At 38.2% G+C, this 22,759-nt stretch overlaps 1 protein-coding gene across 1 annotated transcript in view; it reads right to left on the minus strand.

Moving 5' to 3' along the window:
* Window positions 1-22,759, minus strand: part of DIAPH3 (diaphanous related formin 3) — a 553,931-nt gene that overhangs the window by 419,048 nt on the left and 112,124 nt on the right. The window contains exons 6-9 of the mRNA XM_030566194.1: window positions 15,317-15,391; window positions 15,164-15,233; window positions 9,662-9,798; window positions 8,769-8,874 (exon numbers count right to left, since the gene is read on the minus strand). Coding sequence (XP_030422054.1) covers window positions 8,769-8,874; window positions 9,662-9,798; window positions 15,164-15,233; window positions 15,317-15,391 — 388 coding nt within the window. The remainder of the gene's footprint in view (window positions 1-8,768; window positions 8,875-9,661; window positions 9,799-15,163; window positions 15,234-15,316; window positions 15,392-22,759) is intronic.

The following is a 22,759-nucleotide window of genomic DNA, read 5'->3' on the forward strand; positions in this document are numbered from 1 at the left end:
CAGAAAAAAATTTCTTTAAAGTTTGAGAGGCAGGGTCCTGTTTATTTTTTCATATTAGAAATTCAGGTCCATTATAGCCTAGAACAGGGAGCGGGAACCGTGATTGGCTGAACCTGCCAAAGGTTGCTGATCCCTGGCCTAATAGAATCTATATTAACTGAAAACCAGTGAAATTGTATCACAAAAGGTAAGACTAATTATTATTTGAGAAAATAAGTTTTTGTTTAAGTTTAACACCACATCCCTTCAAAGAAGGAAGGGGTCCTGTAAAACTGCCATATGTCCATGTGGGAAAAGGAGAAGGAACACCATGGAAGGGAAAAATTAAAATTTTATTATTTTAGCTAGAGGGAAGAATTTTGCACAATGAATGCATCTATCTGTAATTACACTAATTTAAAAAAAAAAATCACTAGCACAAATCCGATATATGGGATATGCTTTTCTGACAGAGCCCAGGATGTGTGGGCAAACCTAATCCTCCAGCTATGATAGCATACTGGCTTAAGCAATATGAAAGTGTTCCATTTCAAAAAACATTAAATTGTGTAATGACTCACAGCTCAGGAGCAGGGTGCCAGATACTGTTTTAATGAGTGTTGCAGTTTTTATATTCTTTTATTCATTTCCCCCCCCCCTTGACACTCTTTAGAGTAATTTGGGACTTAAGTCCTTTTTGAAGTTCTCTCCAATACTTCATTTTTTGGAGTGTTCCCTAGAACAATCTCAGAAGAACCTATCTTGAAACTTTCCAAAAGGATGCAGACTACAGAGAAGTCCAGGATGAAGCAGTATATAAAGAAAATTAAAATGTGATTTGATTTATATCTTATTTTTCTCCAGCAGCTGACAGAACAATGTGTTCGTTCTGGAGAACTTGCTTCAATTTTCTCCAATGCGGTCTTCCTGTCTCTTTCACCATCCTACACTGTCCCCCATCCCTCATGCAGTCCTCAGTAACCCTCAACATATCATAGGTGCCTCCATTGTCCATTCATCCCCATCACATTCCTTAAGATGGGGAAATAGCTCTGGTCAAAAGTTTTCCAGTAAAATATTGTTTGACTGGAAGGTTTTTGGTTTTTTTAAACAAAAAAAGTTTTCACATAAACAGTTGTCATTTTAGTCAAATTGGTGATTTAAAACTAAATTTTTAATTAAAAATGTTTTCATTGCAATTTTTGATAAAAAAATCATTTACCAACTGCAGACATTTTTCTATGTAGAGCTGAAGTCCCAGCCTAACGTACCAACAAACAAATTTTAGATGAGAGCCTCCTTCTCTGCACTTACACACCACATGTTTCCACCTTTAAATAAGGACCAGGCACAAAGTAGAGAGAGAAAGTTTTCAGCAAAGTTGCTACCTACTACACATAGCATGAAGGGAGCCTGAGACAATCTCTTGTATCCAAGGCCCAATATGATGCCTGAGGTCACAACAAAAGTTGTGGTCAAGCTTTGCTGATCTAAAGCAAAGTTGGCAGATGTCAGCCTGTGAGCAGAAGGCAGGCCTTGCTATAAAACACACCTACTTGTAAGCTCACAGAACCTGGCAAGAATGGGGCTGGCATTACAAAAACACATGCATTCCTAAGAAGTACTAGGCAGGGGACACTCATGGAAACACATTTCAGAAGGGTGGTACCAGAAAACCCCACTACCAAGTATGGTACAAACACAAACTCCAAAGATAACAAGAACACACTGACCTCTCTTAAAGAAGGTCAGGATGACAGTGTGATGGACAGAGATTGTTTTGATCGAAGCAACATGTACAGGGCAGAGGGTGTTAACTAACCCCGTCAGAGGATGGTAACTAACCATGTCAAATGGGCAATACATATGCCAATACAAACAAGTTATAAAATGGAGTCTCAAATGGATAGTCTTTGGCCAGCCTGGGCAGCAGTGGAATGCCCCACCACTGACTGAGTGTGTCCATTGTCATGGGTGTACATGTGCTAGTGTAACTGTAGACATTGATCTGGGCAGCTAGGACCGTGCTTTGTCGGAAACAAACCTGACTGAGTGCCTTTGCTAGTAAAGGGTCTGTGGTTATTGGGCAGTTCTATCGAGGTCTGTTGTGTCCACTATCTGCACAGAACTGGAACAGCACACTCAAAGAACACACACATGCAGCCAACATCTGACAACTGTATGTATTGGAGCTACTGCTGTTGAAAGTTTTCATATCTAAAAGGAGAAAAGGGGGAGCATGGAGGCATCAGGAGACAGGGGTTGTACATTGAGAAGCAGGAAGCCAGAGGTCAGGAGCCCCATGGAGACTAAGCTGCAAAAAGCACAACTTCTGACATAGTTCCACAGTGACTCTGAGGCCCCACCATCCAGTTCAATGTACAAAACAACATTTTCAATTTTAATATCTGTTCTCTACACATGTGTAATGGTAATCTCACTGATGTCAAAACTGAAGTTGATAATTTAAATGTCAGCGTAAGAAACTGAATGCACTCATTAGTTTGTTATATGTTGGAAGTCAACATGAGCTAAGAAGTCTGTTACTTCACATGTATTAGGGAGTTTTACCAAAAACTTCTCATTGGTGCTCCCACACATTCAGCTACACGACAGTCTGTATTAATGTAAACCCTAGCATGGAAAGAGTTCTGAAGGTTTCCACCATTTTAACCAATATATCATCCACCTCATCTGATTCTGATATCAATCAGCACCTTAGACACTGACTGGTGGAGACTCAAGCAGAAATTGGTTAGCTAGCTCAGACTCAACCCACACAAGATTGAGGTGATTAATGCAGGAGGGAGAAGCAAGGAGCAAACCACAAAGGTAATAGTGTCGTTGGTTAAAGGTGTGCATCCACCATTACTTAGCAGAATTCCAGGATTCAAAATTTAGAGATGATTCTAGATACCAAACTACTGGATAATCATATTAAAGAAATAAATCCGTGAGTTCCTTATCTGCTTCTGGCCAGGAGGTTAAAACTTTTTTAATTCTGAATAAAGACTTTGCCATTGTTATCCATGCCTTTGTTACCTCAAGATAACACTACAATAATGAGCTCACCATGCATCTACACATTGAAACCAAAGACAAACTCATGCAGCAGGATTCATGTACTGCACAGGGTATTTTGCTGAGAACATATGAACCAGTGCACTATCAAAGCTTCTATCTCCCCTATTCTTCTAGCCAAGCTAATTGCCATCAGGAAGTCGGTTTTCATTGATAGGTACATTAGCAAACAGGTGGTCATGGGTTTGAAGGAGGACCTAGTCAGCCCTTTCAGAAGCAAGTTTAGATCCCACAAAGGGTAAGAAGTGGAGATTAAAGAAAGGTTAATTATACCCTTAAAGAACCTTTTAGTGGTTGGGTCCGATAGTACCATGTACCCCTCTATGGGTGAGCGAAATAATGTGATAGCTACCAGAGGGAACCTGAGAGAAATTAGATAATCTTGATTTAAGGGTCAGAGCATACTCCAGAATATGTGGAAGAGTTGCTGACATTGGAGAGATTTGTTGGGACACGCACCAAACCTGAAACCTTGAACATTTTCTGCAGGTAAGTACCTTATGTGGAAGACTTTCTACTGTGGAATAGAATCAATCTGTACTTCCCATGAGCATGAATTTTCTAGATTCTGGAAGCACACACGACTCATGCTTTGATGTAGAGAAGCCTCCAGTTGGGATGTAGGATACCCTTTATCCTGAAAAAGGAGGTGCAAAATGGTAGGAAGGTACTTCGAGGGGAAACTTCACAAGATGTGTCAGGTAAGGGTAACAGGTCTGCCTCTGACAAGTAGGAACAATCAGGATTATGTCAGCCCAGTTCTTTATTTTTAGCAGGACCTTCAGCAGTAGAGGAAGCGGGAAGGAAAGAAGAAGAGCATCACCCAGAAAGTGTTGTCCAATCTCCTCTCTGGAGAAGTAACGTGGACACTTCTTCTGGTAAATGGTGAACAGATCTGTGAATGGTTTTCCCCATCATGTGAATAAATCAGATTACTGATGGGTGGATCTCTCACTCATGATCGTGCGAGAATTTATGACTGAGTTTGTCTGTTATCGAGTTCTGCATTCATGGGAGGTAAGTGGCGGGAAAAGTGACGTGAGATGTACCAGTTCCATAACCTCATTATGCATACGGAGGATGACCTGGCCCCTCTCTGGTGACTGATGTCATACATGCAGTCTATGTTGTCTGTTAAGATCTTCATATGTGATCCTGCTATTAGGAGAAAATAGCATTCCTGACAGCTCTCATTTCAAGGAGATTGTTGTGCAGAGATATGCCACAGGCGACAATTTGCCATGCATTGTGAGGCCGTTTAAATGCATGCTCCATCCTTTGAATGATGTGTCAGTGGTAAAGACGGATGATGGTGACCTCCGAAGGCGGCACTCAAGCTGATTTTCAGTGGCACTCACACTACCTGGGTCCTAGCCACCGGTCCTGGGGACTCTGCATTTTAATTTAATTTAAATGAAGCTTCTTAAATATTTTAAAAACCCTATTTACTTTACATACAACAATAGTTTAGTTATATATTATAAAATTATAGAAAGAGACCTTCTAAAAACGTTAAAATGTATTACCAGCACGTGAAACCTTAAATTAGAGTGAATAAAGAAAGACTCGGCACACCACTTCTGAAAGATTGCTGACCCCTGGTCTATTCAATCTGTAAACCAACTCAATCATAGTTGGAAACATCACATGTGGAATCTGGTGTGCAGTATCACAGCCTTGCCTCCCACCATATGCCCCAACAGGTGGAGCCAGAGCCTGGCTGGTACTTGAGGACTGCATTGAGCTGTGTCTATGAGTGAGACCATGGACAGGAACCTGTATTGAGGTAGGAAGACTTTGGCCTGTAAAGCATCCGAGTCAGTTCCTATGAATTCCAGGAGTTGCACTGCCGCGATGGTCAACTTCTCATGGTGCCACTGGCTCAATGAGCATCCACAGTAGTTTGGCAGCGTTTGGTAGACAACCCAATACAGAAGTATGGAGAATGTTGAGGAATCTGTGAGGTTTGTCTTGGGACTACCACAACAGGAATCTCCGAGGTAAAGGTTACTCTCCTTAAAGTCTTGAAATGCTTTAGTCATGTGGAATCAATGTAGACAATTGTGGCATTACAGCTTCATCTGTAGATAAGAACCTGTGAGCAGGAATTGGATGCATTCCTGCTTGTGACCCTCAACGAAGTGTGCATTGGTAATATCAGGCTGCGTAACTGGAGAATGTTGTACTTCCTTCTTAAGAGGTTGAAGAGAAGGTGAAATGGGTTTGAATTGCAATGCTCACATAGTTGTTCTAGCATGAGGAATGACACACAGAACCCAACAGGACCAAATGTGTAGATAAGCACGGGGGACTGGCAGCCAAGGAGGAAGGATACCAGGACTCTCATCCCTTCCTAGGCTCCAGTGTCTTTGATAACTAGAATCAGCCCTAAAATCCCTGAGGGGGTCTGCATATCCTGACCTAAAGGATATTGCTGATGAAGCTTCCTTAATGTTCCCAGATCCACAGGAGAAGAAAGAACTCCTCCTCCTCTACATGAAGAATATACCACTGGGGTAATCTATGCCTCGACTGACTGACATTTCATGGGTAAAGAGAATCTATCAGGTGCATACCAATATTAGTATTGGTGGGGATACTTTTAAAGTTGTCAAGAGAGCAGAGTCCAGCACAGAGGATAAAGAGAAGTCCTTAGCTGGCAAGTAAGCTCATGGTATCGCTTATGTCAAAGTCTGTAACACAACCACTGCCAAAGACAGAACTGAGAACAATGATACCAGAGGAGTAGGTACCAGGTGAGAATCTCGCAATCATTTGTACCTCCTAAAGCCGCAATGTCTCTGGGTACATAAATAGGAGAATCTGTGGAACAGCATCCAGTACTTGAACAGGAATGAGAAAAACCCTTCTTAGATCCCAGGCTACTCTCAGATTCAGATAATTTAAAGGATTAAGGGCTTGAAGCAGGAAATCTGTGTTTCTTCTCTCTTTGAGACATATACAGCTATCTCCCTTTCTCGCCCTAGGATGTGTCTTTTTCCGAAACAATATTTGTTCAATTGAGAGGAAAACTAAGTCTTAATCATTTAAATATACAAACAAAAATAAAACTGCATAAACTGCAGTTAAAAAAGGTAACAAGATCCTTGACGTATCAAATCAGTGGGGGAAAAAAAGTAGGAGCAGTGAGGTGGTTTAAAATCCATATTCAGCAGAGAGATCACTTTTCTAGAACGTAACTAGTTTGGGTGGCCATAAATCAAAAAGGACATTTAAAAAGTATGATATTGTCAGGACCCCACAAGTTCCAAACCTTGCCCTGTGGGGTTCCCAGTCAACTGATGCCTCTCACCCAGCTGCTAGTGGCATTCTGTTACCTTCTTTGTTGGGCCTGTCCTGTAGTAGGTGACTTCTGGGACAGAACGCCGCTAGCCGTCACCTACAGCACCAACGTGCTGGAGAGATTTATATTATCAAAGATCTACAACATATCCTGAAGGATGATCCCTCAACTCTCACAGATCTTGGGAGACAGGCCATTCCTCACCTACAGAGAGCCCCCCAACCTGAAGCAAATACTCACCAGCAACTACACACCACACAACAAAAACACTAATCCAGGAAACAAATCTCGGTGCCAACTCTTTCCACGTATCTATTCAAGGAACACCATGTCAGGACCTAACCACATCAGCCACACCATCAGGGGCTCATTCACCTGCACATCTACCAGTGTGATTATGTCATCATGGGCCAGCAATACCCCTCTGCCATGTACATTGACCAAACCAGACACACACTATGCAAAAGAATAAATAGACACAAATCTGACATCAAGAATTAACACATTCAAAAACCAGAAGAATTCTTTAATGTCCCTGAGCACTCACCAACAGACTTAAAAGTGGCAATTCTTCAACAAAGAAAGACTTCAAAAACAGACTCCAACAAGAAACTGTAGAACTGGAATTAATTTGCAAACTAGACACCATAAAATTGGGCCTGAATAAAGACTGGGAGTGGATGGGTCACTACAAAAACTCATTTCCCCTGCTGATACTCACACTTTCTTGTCAACTGTTTGAAATGGGCCACCTGATTACACTGAACTCATTAGCACTACAAAAGCTATTTTCCTCCCTTCTTGTCAACCGTTGAAAATAGCTTGTTTCCACCTTAATTGAATTGGCTTATTAGCCCAGACCCCTCCCTTGGCAACTCTCATCTTTTCATGTGCGGTGTATTTACACCTGCCTCTGTATTTTCCACTCTAGGCATCTAATGAAGTGGGTTTTAGCCCATGAAAAGTTGTTATCCCCAAATACATTTGTTAGTCTCTAAGGTGCCACAAGAACTCCTCATTGTTTTATCCACAAAGTAGTTTACATCCAGTCTAGCCAGCACATTGTGACTTAACTATGCAAGTTGATGGCCCATTAAGGAAAACAATGGGCCACAGAAGCAGCTTGTCCCTACCCAGTGAGCCTTCCTGTGAACAACTTAGCCAGAATATGAGTAATGGCAACTCCAATGAGTCATCAAAGCATGCAAGGGCATGTAACTTGCTCATGTGACCCGACTCCTTTTTGTGTCTAATTTTGCACAAACCAAGGGCTTGTCTTCACTACAGAGATATGTTGACCTAAGTTATGCTACTCCTGGCTACATCAATAACATAGCTGGAGTTGACGCAACTTAGGTCGACTTACCCCGGTGTCTTCACTGCGCTGCATCGGCAGGAGATGCTCTCTGGTCGACTTCCCTTACTCATCTGGGAGAGCTGGAGTACCAGGGTCGACCGGACAGCGCTCTGCCATCAATTTAGCAAGCCTTCACTAGACCCACTAAAATCGATCCCTGCTGCATCAATTGCAGCAGCGTCCATCTCCCCATAGTGAAGACCAGCCTTATGACTGAGAGCAGTCCCTCCACATGGGAAAAGGTATAAAAACCCTGGAAGCATCTTCATTGTACCTCTTTCCTGCCCTGATCTCTGGACTTACACTAAAAGGAGCATTCTGACCAATGGGCTGACCAACTTCCCATCCTTTGGAAGTTACCAGAGACTTTACAAGCTAGCAGTTTATTCCTTCACTGCTACAAACCTGATCCAAGAACTTTGTAGTGAGCGTAGGTGTATGATTTCTTGGACTATTTTAATTCTCTCCTCTTTCTTTTCTCTTATAAACCTTAAGATATTGGATACTAAAGGATTGGCAACAGTGTGATTATTGGGCAAGATCTGAGTTATATACTGTGGCTGATCTATTGAGATAGAAATACGCTTTGTTCGGTTACATTCGTTTTAAACAACATATCATAAAGTCTAGTGTATGTATGGTGAGGTAAGTGCTGTAATGCCTAAGGAGGCTGCTTGTTTGACTTTTTGTTAACCAGTGTGGTGAAATCGAAGATTACCTTTGTTACTGGCTTGGTATATCTGGTAGTAAAATAACCACCAGTTCCAGGGTGAGACTGCCCTATTTCTCAGCAATTCGTTCTAAATTTGGCATCCTCAGCTGTGACTCTCTGAGGCATGGTGACAGTTGTGCAGTGTCAAGATGGTTTATCTCTAAAAATTGCTTCAGCAATAACCTACACTCCTTAAATTACATAGCTTTTATTACAAAACTTGACCTAATCTGGATAGCTTCCATTTCATTCTAAGGAAAAAGTCAGCATCAAATATACATATTTCACTTTTGTTTTGATGTAAAAGTTCTCTTCATAAAAGAAAGAATACTTACTTGCAGCTGAACCGAGTTATCCCGAAGGCCTTCTACAATGGGGGAAAATCTGTCTATGTTCCTTTCTTCTGCCGCTGTTGTTACAGCTTCCAAAATTTTTTCAAGGCTATAGGAAATTAGAAGACAGTTCCATTTATGGGACAGATAAATAATCTCCCTCACATGCACCCCTTGTTTTTTTTACCTGTTGGGTATAGGCACAAATTTCTTAAAGAGAAGCAGAGCTATACATTTTAAACTGTAATTTTGTGTTAAAATGGGATTTTTGTTAGAAGGAAACTTTTAACTTATTTAAGCTATTGAAACATAATAGGAAATTTGCAAACAATAAAAACCTAACACAATGAGGGGGTAGGGAGGAAAGACGTCAATTATTTTTCCCCAATTCCCTCCCCCATTGTGGTAAGTTTTATTCTTACTAATAAATTCTTTATTAGGTGTCAATAACTAAATTAAACTAATAGTTTCCCGCTAACATAAATCCTAATCCACTTTTTAACACAGAATTCTAATGTAAAGTGTATGAACCTACTTGTTTAAAATTATGTGCCTATAGCCAACAGGTAAAAAGGCAAGGAATTACTAATTCAGGTTTTCAGGAGCAACCATTTTAATATGCTGTTACTTCATGTTTCCCACATATGGAAACCCAATTATGGTGTACTTGTTAGTGATAAAAACACATTAAAATGTTAAAATTTAAGAAGGTACTTAAATCTGACAAACTGGTGGTAACAGTAAAGATATTTACTTGCAATTCTAAAATTAATACATTTGAAATTAAGATTTTCTAAAAATGGAGGGTTCAGTAAAGTTTTTCAACAGATAATGACTGACTATCTAAATACAATAAGAAGTTTTAAAAGGGTATATTGTAGTTATTGTATACTTACATGTTTTCTTCTCCAACAATGCATATTGCAGACAAGAGTTTAACAACATCAGTCATCATGTTAGTTTGTCTGGGATCAATTGCTCTGGCCAGCAATAAAAGGCTCCTTTCTTCTCCCATTATTCTTTCCAACCCATACTAAAGTAATAACAGATAATGAAGGTTTAAGTTTTAAAAACTCTGGCAAGCAAAATTGCAACTTAAGAAATGGCAAATGTAAACGATACTGACATACTGGTCTAATGGAATTTGTTAAGTGGAATTTCAGTCTGCAAATTCTGCATTTTTAAATACAAACACTGAAGCTGGAGTAAAGAAGAAGAAATTTTTCTCTCTTCTGCAAGAATCACGGATATCAATGCCCAATAGATGAAAATTTTTGCTCCAGTCCTCTTTGATATCAAGTTAATCAATACTGAATGATATAAAAAAGACACCAAGATTGTCATCAATCAAGTGGGTTCGCAAAATGCGAAAAAAGATAAAAATGAATTGTAACAAAATTAACATAATTTTAATCAAAAACTTTGAAGAAATAATAAATCCTAAATAGCAGTAGCAGAATATGAATTAACTGAATCGTCCTCAAAGTTATGTTTCAATTAAACTTTTCCTTCTCTCAGTAATGAAAGGATATGAAGGATATGCGGAATAATTTACACTACATCACTGGAAAAAACCAAAACTGGGTGTTCCCACAGAAAACACTTATCCATAGGGTGATATATTAACAGCCATATAAGGTTGCAACATAAATTTGCTGGGGATTTAAAGTTTTATTTCCCATTAAAGATTTAATTTTCTCTCTTTGCCTAGAGATGTTAAGAATCTAATTATTCCCTAAAAAGCTCTGAATGCAGCACACAATATTCCAGTAAATGTTAAACCCAGGGTTGTGAGTTCAATCCTTGAGGGGGCCACTTGGGGATCTGGGGCAAAATCAGTACTTGGTCCTCCTGGTGAAGGCAAGGAGCTGGACTTGATGATCTTCCAGTTCTATGAGATAGGTATATCTCCATATATTTATTTTATTTTATTTTTATAATTTGGTGTGTAGTAAATTCACGAAATATCAGTTTGAGTCCTTGTCAGATGGTTCAGGTATTTACAAACCAGCATAAACCATCATTACAATATAGTAGCGTATTTTTCCCAACTGTTTAGTAGATATTTAATTGGGAAATGTGATATTTCCAGGACTTTTCATTGTTAAGAATAATTCAAGAGGTTAATGAAACACATTAAAAGACCCAAAGCAAAATTTGCTTAGCAGTGTTATTTTTCAACATCTGAAGATAAAAGAAAATTTATTTTCTAAAAGACTATTTTTAACCATCTTAACAGTCGGATTGTTGGCCCTCACGTAGATGTGAAGAAACTGAAGAGCTGCTATAGTCTATACTTGTGCAACACAAGGCTCACAACCCCTACAATGACCTGAAAAATGAAAAATGAATCCTACAAAAAGTGGAAATATGGACAAATTGCTATGGAGAATACAAACAAAAAAATAGAGCAAGCATATAGGGACAAAATCAGAAAGGCAATGGCAAAAAATGGGTTACATGTAGCAAGGGACATAGACAACAAGAGGTGGTTCTATAAATACATTAGGAGCAGGAGAAAGAAAAAAAGAAAACCAAGGTCCACTACTTATTGGAGAAGGAGAGCTAATCAAGCATAATACCAAGAAAGCCAAGATGATGTTATGTCTACCTTTCACCATCAAGGTCAATGTCAATCGTGACCCGATGCTTAACACAATTAATATTAACAACAAGTGGGAAAAGAATACAAGCCACAATAGAAAAGGAACAGGTTAAAGAATAGTTAGATAAATTAGATATTTTCAAGTTGGCAGGGCCCAACTAACTTCATTTTAGGGTATTTAAGGAACTAACAGCAGCAACCCTGGGAGCATTAACAATGATCTTTAAGAGCTCCTGAGGGTAGATGACATCCTGGAGGACTGGAGAAGGGCACACACAGTACTTTTCTTTGATAAGGAGAACCAAGACAACCCAGGGAATTATGGACCAGTTGGTCTCTCTGATACCTTAAAAAACACTGGAATACATTATGAGACAATCAATTTGTAAGCTGCTAGACAATGACAGGGTGACAAAGTATACAACATGGATTTGTCAAGAAAAAAATCATGCCAAACCAACCTAATTCCCTTCATTTACAGGAATACTGGTTTAGTGGATATGGGGAAGCAGTAGACTTGATGCATTTTAATTTTAGTAAGGCTTTTGACACAGTCACACATGACAGTCTTAGAGTAAACTAGGAAAATGTGATTTAGATTAAATTAGGATTAGAATTCAAAATTACCTTGATGAACTAGAGAACTGAAATCAACATGATGAAATTCAATATCAACAAATGAAAAGTACTATACTTTGAAACAAATTTATCATTTTGTAGCAAAACATCAGGTTATCTATACCCTTGTGGTGGTGTTCTAGTTAGGAACCTATTAAAGGGTTATCTCCATCCACAAGTGCTAGGGAAGACCCTGTGAGACACAGGGCAATAAAGGGTTAAGCAACTTTCAGGCTAATTGACCCAGATTCAACCTTTAAAGACATATTAGTATATAATGGTGGTGGTTTTTTGTGTGTTTACATATATTATTTGGTTAAATTGTCAACCCCTAACAGTTCCTGTCTATTGCTGTACTCTGTTAATTCTGAGATCAAAAGGAGATCTTAACATTTAACGGAATGGTAAATGTATGATATCATGATCTTCATTTCTCTTTGAAGCATTCATTAAACTACCTGTAAATGATGGGAGATAGGCAATTGCCTTATGTTAGCTAATTACCAGTGATGCTTACAAAATAAGAGGATGCTTCAAAGACAGTATTCTTCTTCACTCAAGGAACACCTTCTGTCAAGAAGCTGACAATAGCATACAAGGGATGTGTAAAAACTCTTGGACCCTGATGCTTTCATCTCAGATGTACTTAAGCTTCATCAGGAGAAGTTTGAGTTGCAACACTGAAGGTATCCAGTTCCATCTTGGATCACCCGGATATTAAACGTTGGACTGTAACCTATGGACTAATTCTAAAAAGGCTATTTGCAACTCTAAAGCTCACCATCTCTACTATGAAACTGACCTAAGAACTCTATTCATATCTGTATGTACAATGATATTTTAACCAATTCTCTCTCTTCTTTTTAAATAAATCTTAGTTTAGTTGATAAGAATTGGCTGTAAGCATGTATTTGGGTAAGGTCTGAAATATTCATTGACCTGAGGGGTAATGTATCCAATCCTTTGGGATTGATACAACTTTTATATGATGAACAATATTTTCAGTAATCCTCATCATATGTTACTTGGCTGTCTGGGTGGGAGCTCAAGGCTGGGTTGCTTTAAGGGAACGGTATTTTTGGCTTTTGAGTAACCAGAAAGTTGTTTTGTTACTGGCTTGGTGAATCTAAGCATTAGAATAATCAGCAGTTTGGGGGATCATCTGCCCCATTCTTTGCAATTTGCCCTTGCTGAGCAATTTCTGCGTGGCTCCCCTGGGGCCCTAGTCACATCCCCAAGGAACCATCATTATTCAGATATTTTGGGATCTGATGGGAGTTCCTCAAAAGGTATGTCAATACAGACAAGAGACATCTTTAAAGTCACATTCCTACTGACACTTTTTGGAGCATTTAGAAACAGTGAACTGATGCCTGGACTGTTTATAAAGGATATTTCTAATAAGGCATCAGAGTTTAGGAATTTATAGTGGCGCAAATGTTTGGTCACCTTGATCCTGAAATGTCAAAGACAGAACAAGAAAGACAAAGTGAGTCCATATTATTGCATGAAGGTCGGGAAGCATGTATTATCCCTGGCGCAGCATTAAGGATTTATATAGAACTGAGGCTGGCTGGTCATGGCCATTATTGCTTCAGAAAAAGAGTTCTCTCATCCAATTCCAGTTTGTGGCAGTCTTAAAGACACAGTCAGGATTCCCTCCTGGTGAATTTGGGTCCCATTCATTCTGGATCTGGGGAACAACTTCTGCATTGCAACAGGAATCATCTGGGATGCTGGGACACAGGTGCTTGATCAGTGGCATCTGAATGTATACAGGGTCATATGTGTGGCCACAGTTGAGACTGAAAGACCAATAGTGTTAGTGTACTAAATTTTTGATGTTTATCCAATTTCCTGGAGCAAACAAACAGATCATAAGAGTTGCTGTTTGAATCTGTAGGCAAAGTATTGAGCACTGGTACCTCAGGGAGGAAACCAGTCAACCTAGACATTCACATTTGGGCATCAATGGTGAATTGATTCTGCACTGCTGGCATAAAAGGGGCATCCTGGTGCTCTTCTTATACTCTTTGGCAGTCAGGAAGTAACTATGTAAAAAGATTATTGTACACTTAGTTGAAAATAATTTGATATTCCGTAAGGGAGCTGACTTAACCATGACAGCAGTGAGAACACCTTTTTCCCCAGGGTATCTGTAAACCTGTCTGAAATGCTAAAGAAGAGAGTATGAGGAGACCACCCCAGGGCTTCATGGGGTTGATATGGCTAAAAGATGTGTGTTATGGGAGGTGGATAAATTTGTATGAAAGTAGCAAGGATCAAACATTTGACAGAAATGCAAAAGGTCTCATGAACAACAAATAGTACCAACGTGAAGTATCATGACAAACAAATTGGAAGAGCTGTTCCTAGCACTGTGCAAAAGGAATACTTATGCTAAACAAATAGGAAAATCTCTCGATGATGCAGCATTGCAGAAAAAGACAAGCCCAATTTTCTTAGGAGTTCGAATTATAACTACATTTAATAGGCTATTATGATTTCAGTAGCTAAATATTAGCCTCTTGGGTTAATTTGTATTGTTTCTTCAAGAAAATTTAGTGGAAATTACATTTTATATTAAAACTACTACAGGTGATTAGGCTGTGTACTTCAACTCTGAAACCATGTACCCTGTTCAATAAATTAAACGAGGTCTTGAAATTTTTTAGCTTTACAATCTGTATATAAATCAATTCATTGAACTATTAGCTAAACATGTTGGACAGATACTCAGCTTCATGCTGAGGAATGTAACGGAACGGAGGGGATCTATTAAAAGAAACACTTTCAATTACAAAGGCTGCTTCCATCCTAACAGAAGAAACAATTTCAAAGTTGGGTATTGAAATAACATTTTCCACATTAAACTTGTCATTTAAAGCAATTAAAAGAGTTGAACTTATTGACTATGTTTAGTTGTCAAGATTCACAAATTTCCACTTGGATGGAAATATTTGATTTGAGTGTACAACACAATCCATGCACATTAATGGATCTGGGCTTAAGGGGCTGAAACATAACAGTGGTTTTCTTTCAGATATAATACCTGAAAACCATCCAAGCAAATAAAGTCACTTCAGGTTAAACCATGGTAATCTATTCATAAGGTAGTCCATGTATCTAAATCATAATGTAGCATAAACTGAATTATTGAGTAACAAATACATACCTTATTATTCATAAAGGCCTTCAAACACTGTATGATCTTATGCTGACTCCTCTTCAGAACTCTGTCCTGACTGAATTGATATACAAAATTTAAGTTGTAATTAATGTAATTATATATTACGCAAAATTCAAGGTTTACATAAAGCGTCCTTACGATTTTGTTTCAACCAGTCTTTCTAAAACATCCAGCAACAATCCCAGTCCTTCATGTCCAAAGTTTTCAACCCAACTAGAAAAGAAAAAAAAATAAAAAACCATCAGTTAAGTACATTATTAATATCTCAGTATTTCAGATACTGAATTATTATTATTATTGGTATTATAACAACATCTAGAGCCCCTGTCATGGACCAGGAACCTGTTGTACTAGGTGCTGTGGAAATAGGGCAAGAAGACAGTCTGTCCTCCAAATTGCTTTGCATTTCAATCAGTTCTTTTGCACATCAGTCATTCCTTTCCTTCTGCCACTTCATCAAGTTTGCAGTTCTGTCTGAAATCTGAATCCATATGGGTATTTCTGAATATATCATTTTTAGGAAACTTTCTAAAACAAAGAAAATGTTTTATTTGGTACATAAGAGAAAAAAATTAAAGGCATCATGCTCTGATAAATATTTTGGTATAGAGAATGGATTCTAAAAAGACACTTATTCTTTCTCAGTCCAAGCAAGGCGTGAATTAAGGAGTTTGTTATGTGTTTTAACACTCTCGTTAGTAAAATTTTTGACTAACAGGTTTCGTTATAGATTAATCTCTAAAATAGATCAAGAAGAAACAACATGTTTGTGTGACTATTAAAATGGTTTAAGTAAAGTGTGATAGTTGTGGAACCTATATATAAGTTTATGAATTGTGGTTATTTTTATTAAAATCTTGTATCACTGTATGCCTCTATGTGTCGGAAAGTGGGTAGAAAAACGTGAAGGAGATAGGTGAGGAGAAAAGATCAGAAGCAGGAGGCGGCAACTGACTCAAGCAGTAAGGAGCAGACTCCGTGATTCAAAGGAAAAGCCATGTGCTGGTTGGGGATCCTGGACACACTAACAGACTGACCAAATCCCAGAGAATACTCAAGACTGCTGAGAAAGCTGAGGCACAGATGGCCTACAGATGTTTTATTATTTTGTTAAGATCTGTATATCTCGTGCTATCTAAATTAAAGAGTGATTAGTTTTGGAACTCATGAGACACTGCCACACAATTCCTGTTAGACCTTGGGCAAGTCTCTCAGTCTCTCTCTGTCTCAGTTCTCCATGTAGAATAAGGAGATAACAGTGCTTCCTTACCTTAGAGGAGTTTTGTGAGAATAAATTGGTTAAACATTCTGAGGCACTCAGCTACTATGGTAATGGGGGCCACGTAAGAACTCTAGGGTAAGATACTGAAAACCTACACTGTGATACAGTTGTTACAAACCCTAATTCCCTTCCCTGGTTATGTATAACAGAACCAGAAAAAGTTTCTGAAAGCCTGTAACACTGTGTTCTCCCTAAGGACTTACTGCCTCAAAGCTTGTTTTAAAAATTGAATATTTAATTTATTGCTTATATTGTATATTAGTAATAAATGTAAGCATCTGTATATTAAACAATTGTGTAGCATTTTCTTCGAATACGAGTAGGAAACTATTAAGATTTAAATTTAGAGTTTTGAATATGCTAGTCCTAAAGGTTTAATTCTGTGCAATGCTTTCTGAAAAAAATTCTAAAATGAACCATGGCACTTGCTTTTACAAAGGGATAACCTGAGGTGCAGGAAAAAGAGTGCAATAAGAGTTTATACATAATTTGCACGAAAAATCATAGCTACTCTTTTGCAAAGGAATCCAGCACTAAATTCTCTGGTCGCACACGTATTGTTTTTATGTAATTGCTTTACAAATTATTTAAATGATTTTCCTTTCAAAAAATGGAATTCTATTCAACTATTAAACTAATTTTTGCAAACTGATTTTGGAAATCCACTCACCCACCACATTCCAGTGGAAACAAATAGGAGTGAACCCCTTTAATTTTGAGTTATCACTTTTTGTTAAAGATGGATAATGCTTTCCTTTTCCTTTCTTGTCTCTGTGTTTTTGGGGTTTTTTTTATTTCACTGAATATATTATTTGAAGAGTGAACTTCATTTATATTAAAGCAATGGCTGAAGAGAATGCTTCAATTAAAAAGATTAATGCTGATTCTTAGATATGAGCAGATTTTTCTTACCACCTCAAATTCTAACCTTAAGATCAGCTGTTATTGGCTAGCTGTTTTAACATTGATTCAAATACTTAAACATAAACTCTTCAGATGAAACAACGCATTTAATTTAAAAAGAAAAGTGACACTGAAAAATTCTGGAGATAAAGCACCAACAGAAAAATTTCATTTCCCTACTACTCTTCCTAAAATTTAGAATAATGCAATATGTTCATCTAAAAATTGACCCCAGAACATATGACAATCTTCCTCCTAGCTGCCAATCCAACTAAAAAAGAAATTAACTAGCACCTTAAACTCCAGTACACAACTTCCTGCTGCACTCAAATGACCCAATACCCTTTTCCCATTCACCAGATACCCTTCCTTGTGTTCCTGAACTAATTTCTGCTCAAACTTTCCAATAAGCAACCTAGTCCAATACACCAGCTCCTTCTTTGCTAGGATTCATTTACTTTGAAATTAGGTTGCAGTCTAAACATTCCGTTTAAACGAGTCTCTCTAGCAGTGACTAATCCCCCAGAAAAAGGTTCCTAGCTGGCTGCTGGGACTCAACAAAGATAAGAGCTGCGGGGAGGTGGCCCAGGGAAACACAGTTAGTTAAAGGGATGTGGCACGTGGCTGCTACTGACATGGTCCGTAGGTAGAGGTCCGGAATAGTGGTTGGGCCTGAAGTCACCCCCCAACAGTCACTCACGAAGTGGCTATACCCTGAGAGAAGGGAATTTGGACAGGTCTGGGGAAGGGACCTCTGTATGTGGAACTGGTACTCCCCGGAATGGGGCTGAAACATATGCACTCTGCCAGGTCAAGTCACAGCCTTCCCAGACAAAGTGCATCAAGATGGCCAGGAGAACAGAGAGACAAGAGACATCCAGGAAAAGCTCAATATGTCATTTGGGAACATGCATTTTTCACTCTTTTGGCAGTATAAATTGTGTTGAAAGTTTTGATGGTGGATGGTCTGCCTTTCTGATTTTTACATTGGCATGTAAATACCTGTGTAAAATAATTTTGAATTTGCACACAAGGCTACAATAGCAAGTTTTCTTATACATAATGTTAGAAGTTGCACAAACTGTAATGAATGTCATCACATGTGCAGACTCAATAACTTTCATAATAAAAAAAACTTAGAAATTGTCATCACAATAATCCCTAAACTGAGTTGCAGTACCTGGTCAGTACTGGAAAAAAAATGCATAATACCAACACATTTTCAAAAAATCCCTCAGCTGCCCTACTCCCATATACAGAACTTCAAATACCATTTATTCCCCCTCATGCATGAGACCACATAAACCCACTATACGTGCACAAAGCATCTATGATTTCTGTTTCACGTGTGAATCCAGCACCAGTCATGCATAACAGGTACACTGTCTAACTGTGTACTGACTCAGAAATCCAGCATTGTCTTCAGTCCACTCCTGGTGAAAAAGTTCCCCACTCTGTCCTCGCAGACATTGTGCAGAACACAGCACATTATAATAATGTGGACTGCTTTAATATTGGCATGCATAGCAGGATATCTGTCTGTCAAATGTACATTCCACCCCCATCCTAGAGAATGTGTCACTCCATCTTCTTTGGCCAGGTGCTCTGAAATAAGGATATGGCTTCATGAGCCATGGCAACAGGGGGCAAGTAGAGTCCCCTAGAACAACAGTGGGGACAGTAACTCCATTTACGATGTCATTCAGTGGGAATAATGTCCCAGCTTCTCCACAAAGATAAAGTCTTGAACTGAGGAACAACCTGGCATCAAACACCCTTCCAGTGGATGCCATATTAGTGTCCATTAATCTGCTCCTATAGCTGACCAGAGCCTGCCTAACCATGACGTAGTACCCATTGCAGTTTGTGCATTTATGCTCCTTGCAGAAGGCAAAACCATATAGCCCAGGCAATGACCCCCACACAGTTTGGAAAGCCCGTTCTCTCAAAGCCAGTAATTACCTCAAAAACAATTTGTAATGCCCAGCACCTTTGAGTAATCACTTCAAAAACATTTGCCATAACCACCCCACAGGTGATTTGCCAAGTCCAAAATGGTTGGGCCATGGACCTGTAACAGTCTAATGTAGCCAGCTTCAAGATCGCTATAGCAACCTGCTTCTAGAACAGCAGCAGCCTCTCTCATATGGTGCTAAAGGGTTGGGGCAAGGTAATCACAAACCTCTGCTTCTTCACACGGGAGTTCTGGACCCAGTGTCGGTCACCCCAAGTCCACATGACTATGATCTCATCAGTCTGTGCATGTGGCCCTACTTCAGAAGCATCGGTCTACATAGGAGCAATGTGCAGCTAATGTTACAGGCATGAGCAGCATCAGCTGGGTTGCAGCTGGCATGTCAATATCCCCTTCCAAGAGGTACCTCTGGCAGTTCACAAACTGCCACTAGAACCACTACCTGCATCTAACATATGCTTTGCCTGATTCTTAAAATAGAACTGATTGATAGCCTGAGGTGCAAAAATTCCTCCATCAGTTTGGGTTCCATGTTGATGGCCTGAGCTGCTGGGGGTATGCAGACACAAAGTGGTTGGAGTGGAGGAGTTGGCAAGCTAAAACCACACAAAACACTTCTGGGTCAACTCCTGCAGAACAGACAGACAAGTTCTCCCACAATCCACTGTGAACCAACCCCTAAAGTCACTTCAGCTTTCAAGGAAAGCTAAAATACAATAGCGTATGCCCACAAAGGCTGAAATTCTGACTCAAGTCTGCATAATCAGTACAGCAGCACCAGCATAGTTGTGAGGCCTAGAGTTTTCAATACAGTGTGAATGCTCAAGCGTGGGCTTGGAAACAGTCTGCAGACCTGGGTCATACACACCTAGGCCTAATGTGCTGTGTAGGCATACCGTGATGCTACTGCAATAAAAACAACAAAAAACTATAATTTGTGTATTGACTCACTTATACAAAGGCAAGAAATAGTGGGAGATATAAAAATAAACATGGAAAATTCCCGAATTAAAAATATGTGCTTAAAAGTAACAATGTAGCTACTGAATCATTTAAAGAACTGTATATTACAACAAACAAATTACGATGAACCATAGTTTTAAGTAATTTCATTCATTGTTTTGGTGATCTGCATTTTTTTTACTTAAATATTTTCTCTTGAGATACGGTTAAGCGGAAAATAGCATTGAACATGTTCATTCACTGATAACTATTTCTTGAGAAAAATATTGTACAATTAATTAAAAAACTAATTCATAATAAAATTATGTATACGAACTATTATTTGAAGTAGGTAACATGCATTCATACGTGTTTTGTTTGTTTAAGAAAAGGTAGTTAAGTATCATCATCCCCATGCAGATTCCCATCAATCTGAATAAGAGTGGCAGTTGTCTAATGGATTAGATATGCAAACTTCGTTCATCATCTCCAAAAACACAAGTTTCAATTATTTGAGAAGCATTATCAGTAACACAAATAACGTAACTCAAACAAATAAAAAGTGGCACTACACTCATACTGGGAGTATTTCATTGAATTATTAGGCCTAAAGCTAGCCACGATACCTCAATTAATAACCTTCCCTTGATTACAATGTTTTCTTCTTGCATAATTAAAAACCACTGACATTCCCTCTTTTAGTTTTAACTTACTAAACTGGAAGTTTTTACTATAATTTTAGAATTAAAAGGGCCCACAAGTGAAAATATTTACAAACAAAGCAGTACAATATAGCCATAATTACTTTTACATGGGGAAGTGAAGGAGTAATCAATACAGAGCCTTAAACCCCTCCTCCCTTCCAACCAACATTGCCAACTGAAGGAATTCTGGAAAAAATGAAGCTTAAAGACCGTGAAACGTGGACTGTCATTACACTGAATCACTTAATATAAGTAGAAATCTTTAACTTTATCATAGGTAATTAGCTTCTCAGCATCAACACTGAAATTCATACCCAAACTATTGCACATATTCAGTCAATTTTTCCTCTGTACCAGCCTGAAGAAGCCACCTTGCAATTCCAGACAAAGACAAATAAGTGCTGTCACATACAGAGTTTTGTGAGCCTAAACTTTGTCCACCTTTAATACTTGCAGACTTAATGAAAATGCTATCCCATGGTAAAAGGTTTAGATTAAAGTTAATTCTAAGTCACCCTCAGGTTTCTGCACTAATCTACTGTATAACATCGTGGGAAAAAAGTTTTTTTTTAATTAAACTTTTTAAAATTTAAACTAAATACATATTTATGTTTTTTAAATAAACCTATTTGAAATTATGACAATTTATGTTCAGATTGCAATTTACCATAGTATTAAAATAATTTCAATTAAATAAAATTATAAGCAGCACATTTGCTGCCAAAGTTTTAAAGAAAGTCAAACAACTGACCATGTAGAAGTCACTGGCTAAGCACCCGAAAGCAGAGCTTGCTGAAGTGCTAAGCTAGCTTTTGATCGGCAATAACCTCTTCAGCAGGCAGAAAGAATGCTCTCTCATTTGAGTTTATTCCAGTAGTTCAGTTCAATGTTTAGTTCACTCACTGCCTGTTTTCCCCTTCCAATCAATGAATAAAATCCAATTGAGAGACTGAGATCTTGAGGAATGCAGTAACCAGGAAAAAAAAAAATCACTTAATTCACTAACTAAAGGTAACATTTCTTTGTTAATAAACCAGTTTAAAATGCAAAACATTTTGATAAAGCTCTTTATTTAATTTAAAAAATTAAAATGCTGTTTTTGTGCATTTTGAATTGAACTCAAATTTCCATCCAAATAGAACTTATTGCACATCAAAAGGGAAAAAAGATAATTATCCAGCAAAGAAGAAACTAATCATTCACCATTTTTCTAATGTAAGACAAAAATTAAGAATCTGAATAAATGTATGTTAAGTTATTTAATTGCTTCAGAAAGCATGTATAGACATAGTATATCTTCTGGTTAACAAAAGTACTAAATCAGCATAAAGGCTATATTTATCTGCAAATCAACATGTTTTAATGGTTCCCAGCCAATGAGAATCAACTTTTCTTGAGGAAAATAACTAAACGTGGAAAACAAGATTAAAACTGGTGATTTACATTGCTTTATTTGAATCAATCCATCCTGCTATTTAATGAGCAAAATACACTTGAAATTTTATTTTCACATTTTTTCCAGATATTGCATGTTTTAAAGTAACATGACTCATTGTACACATTTTAGTTTCCTTTTAATATAAATTGTGTGCCCATAAATATTTTTCAATTATTTGTTTCTATGAAGTATATTTCCAGTGTAAAAAGGGAAAAAACAGTTCGTTTCAGAAAAGATTTTACAAGTCAAGAAATATTGAGCAAGTTGGCCCTCTGTCCTGACAGACGTTTATTGAATTCCATAGCTTACAACAAAAAGTGCTATCTTTTCATCCTCA

The sequence above is a fragment of the Gopherus evgoodei genome, chromosome 1, assembly GCF_007399415.2.
Source record: "Gopherus evgoodei ecotype Sinaloan lineage chromosome 1, rGopEvg1_v1.p, whole genome shotgun sequence".
In the NCBI taxonomy this organism is placed as follows: Eukaryota; Metazoa; Chordata; order Testudines; family Testudinidae; genus Gopherus; species Gopherus evgoodei.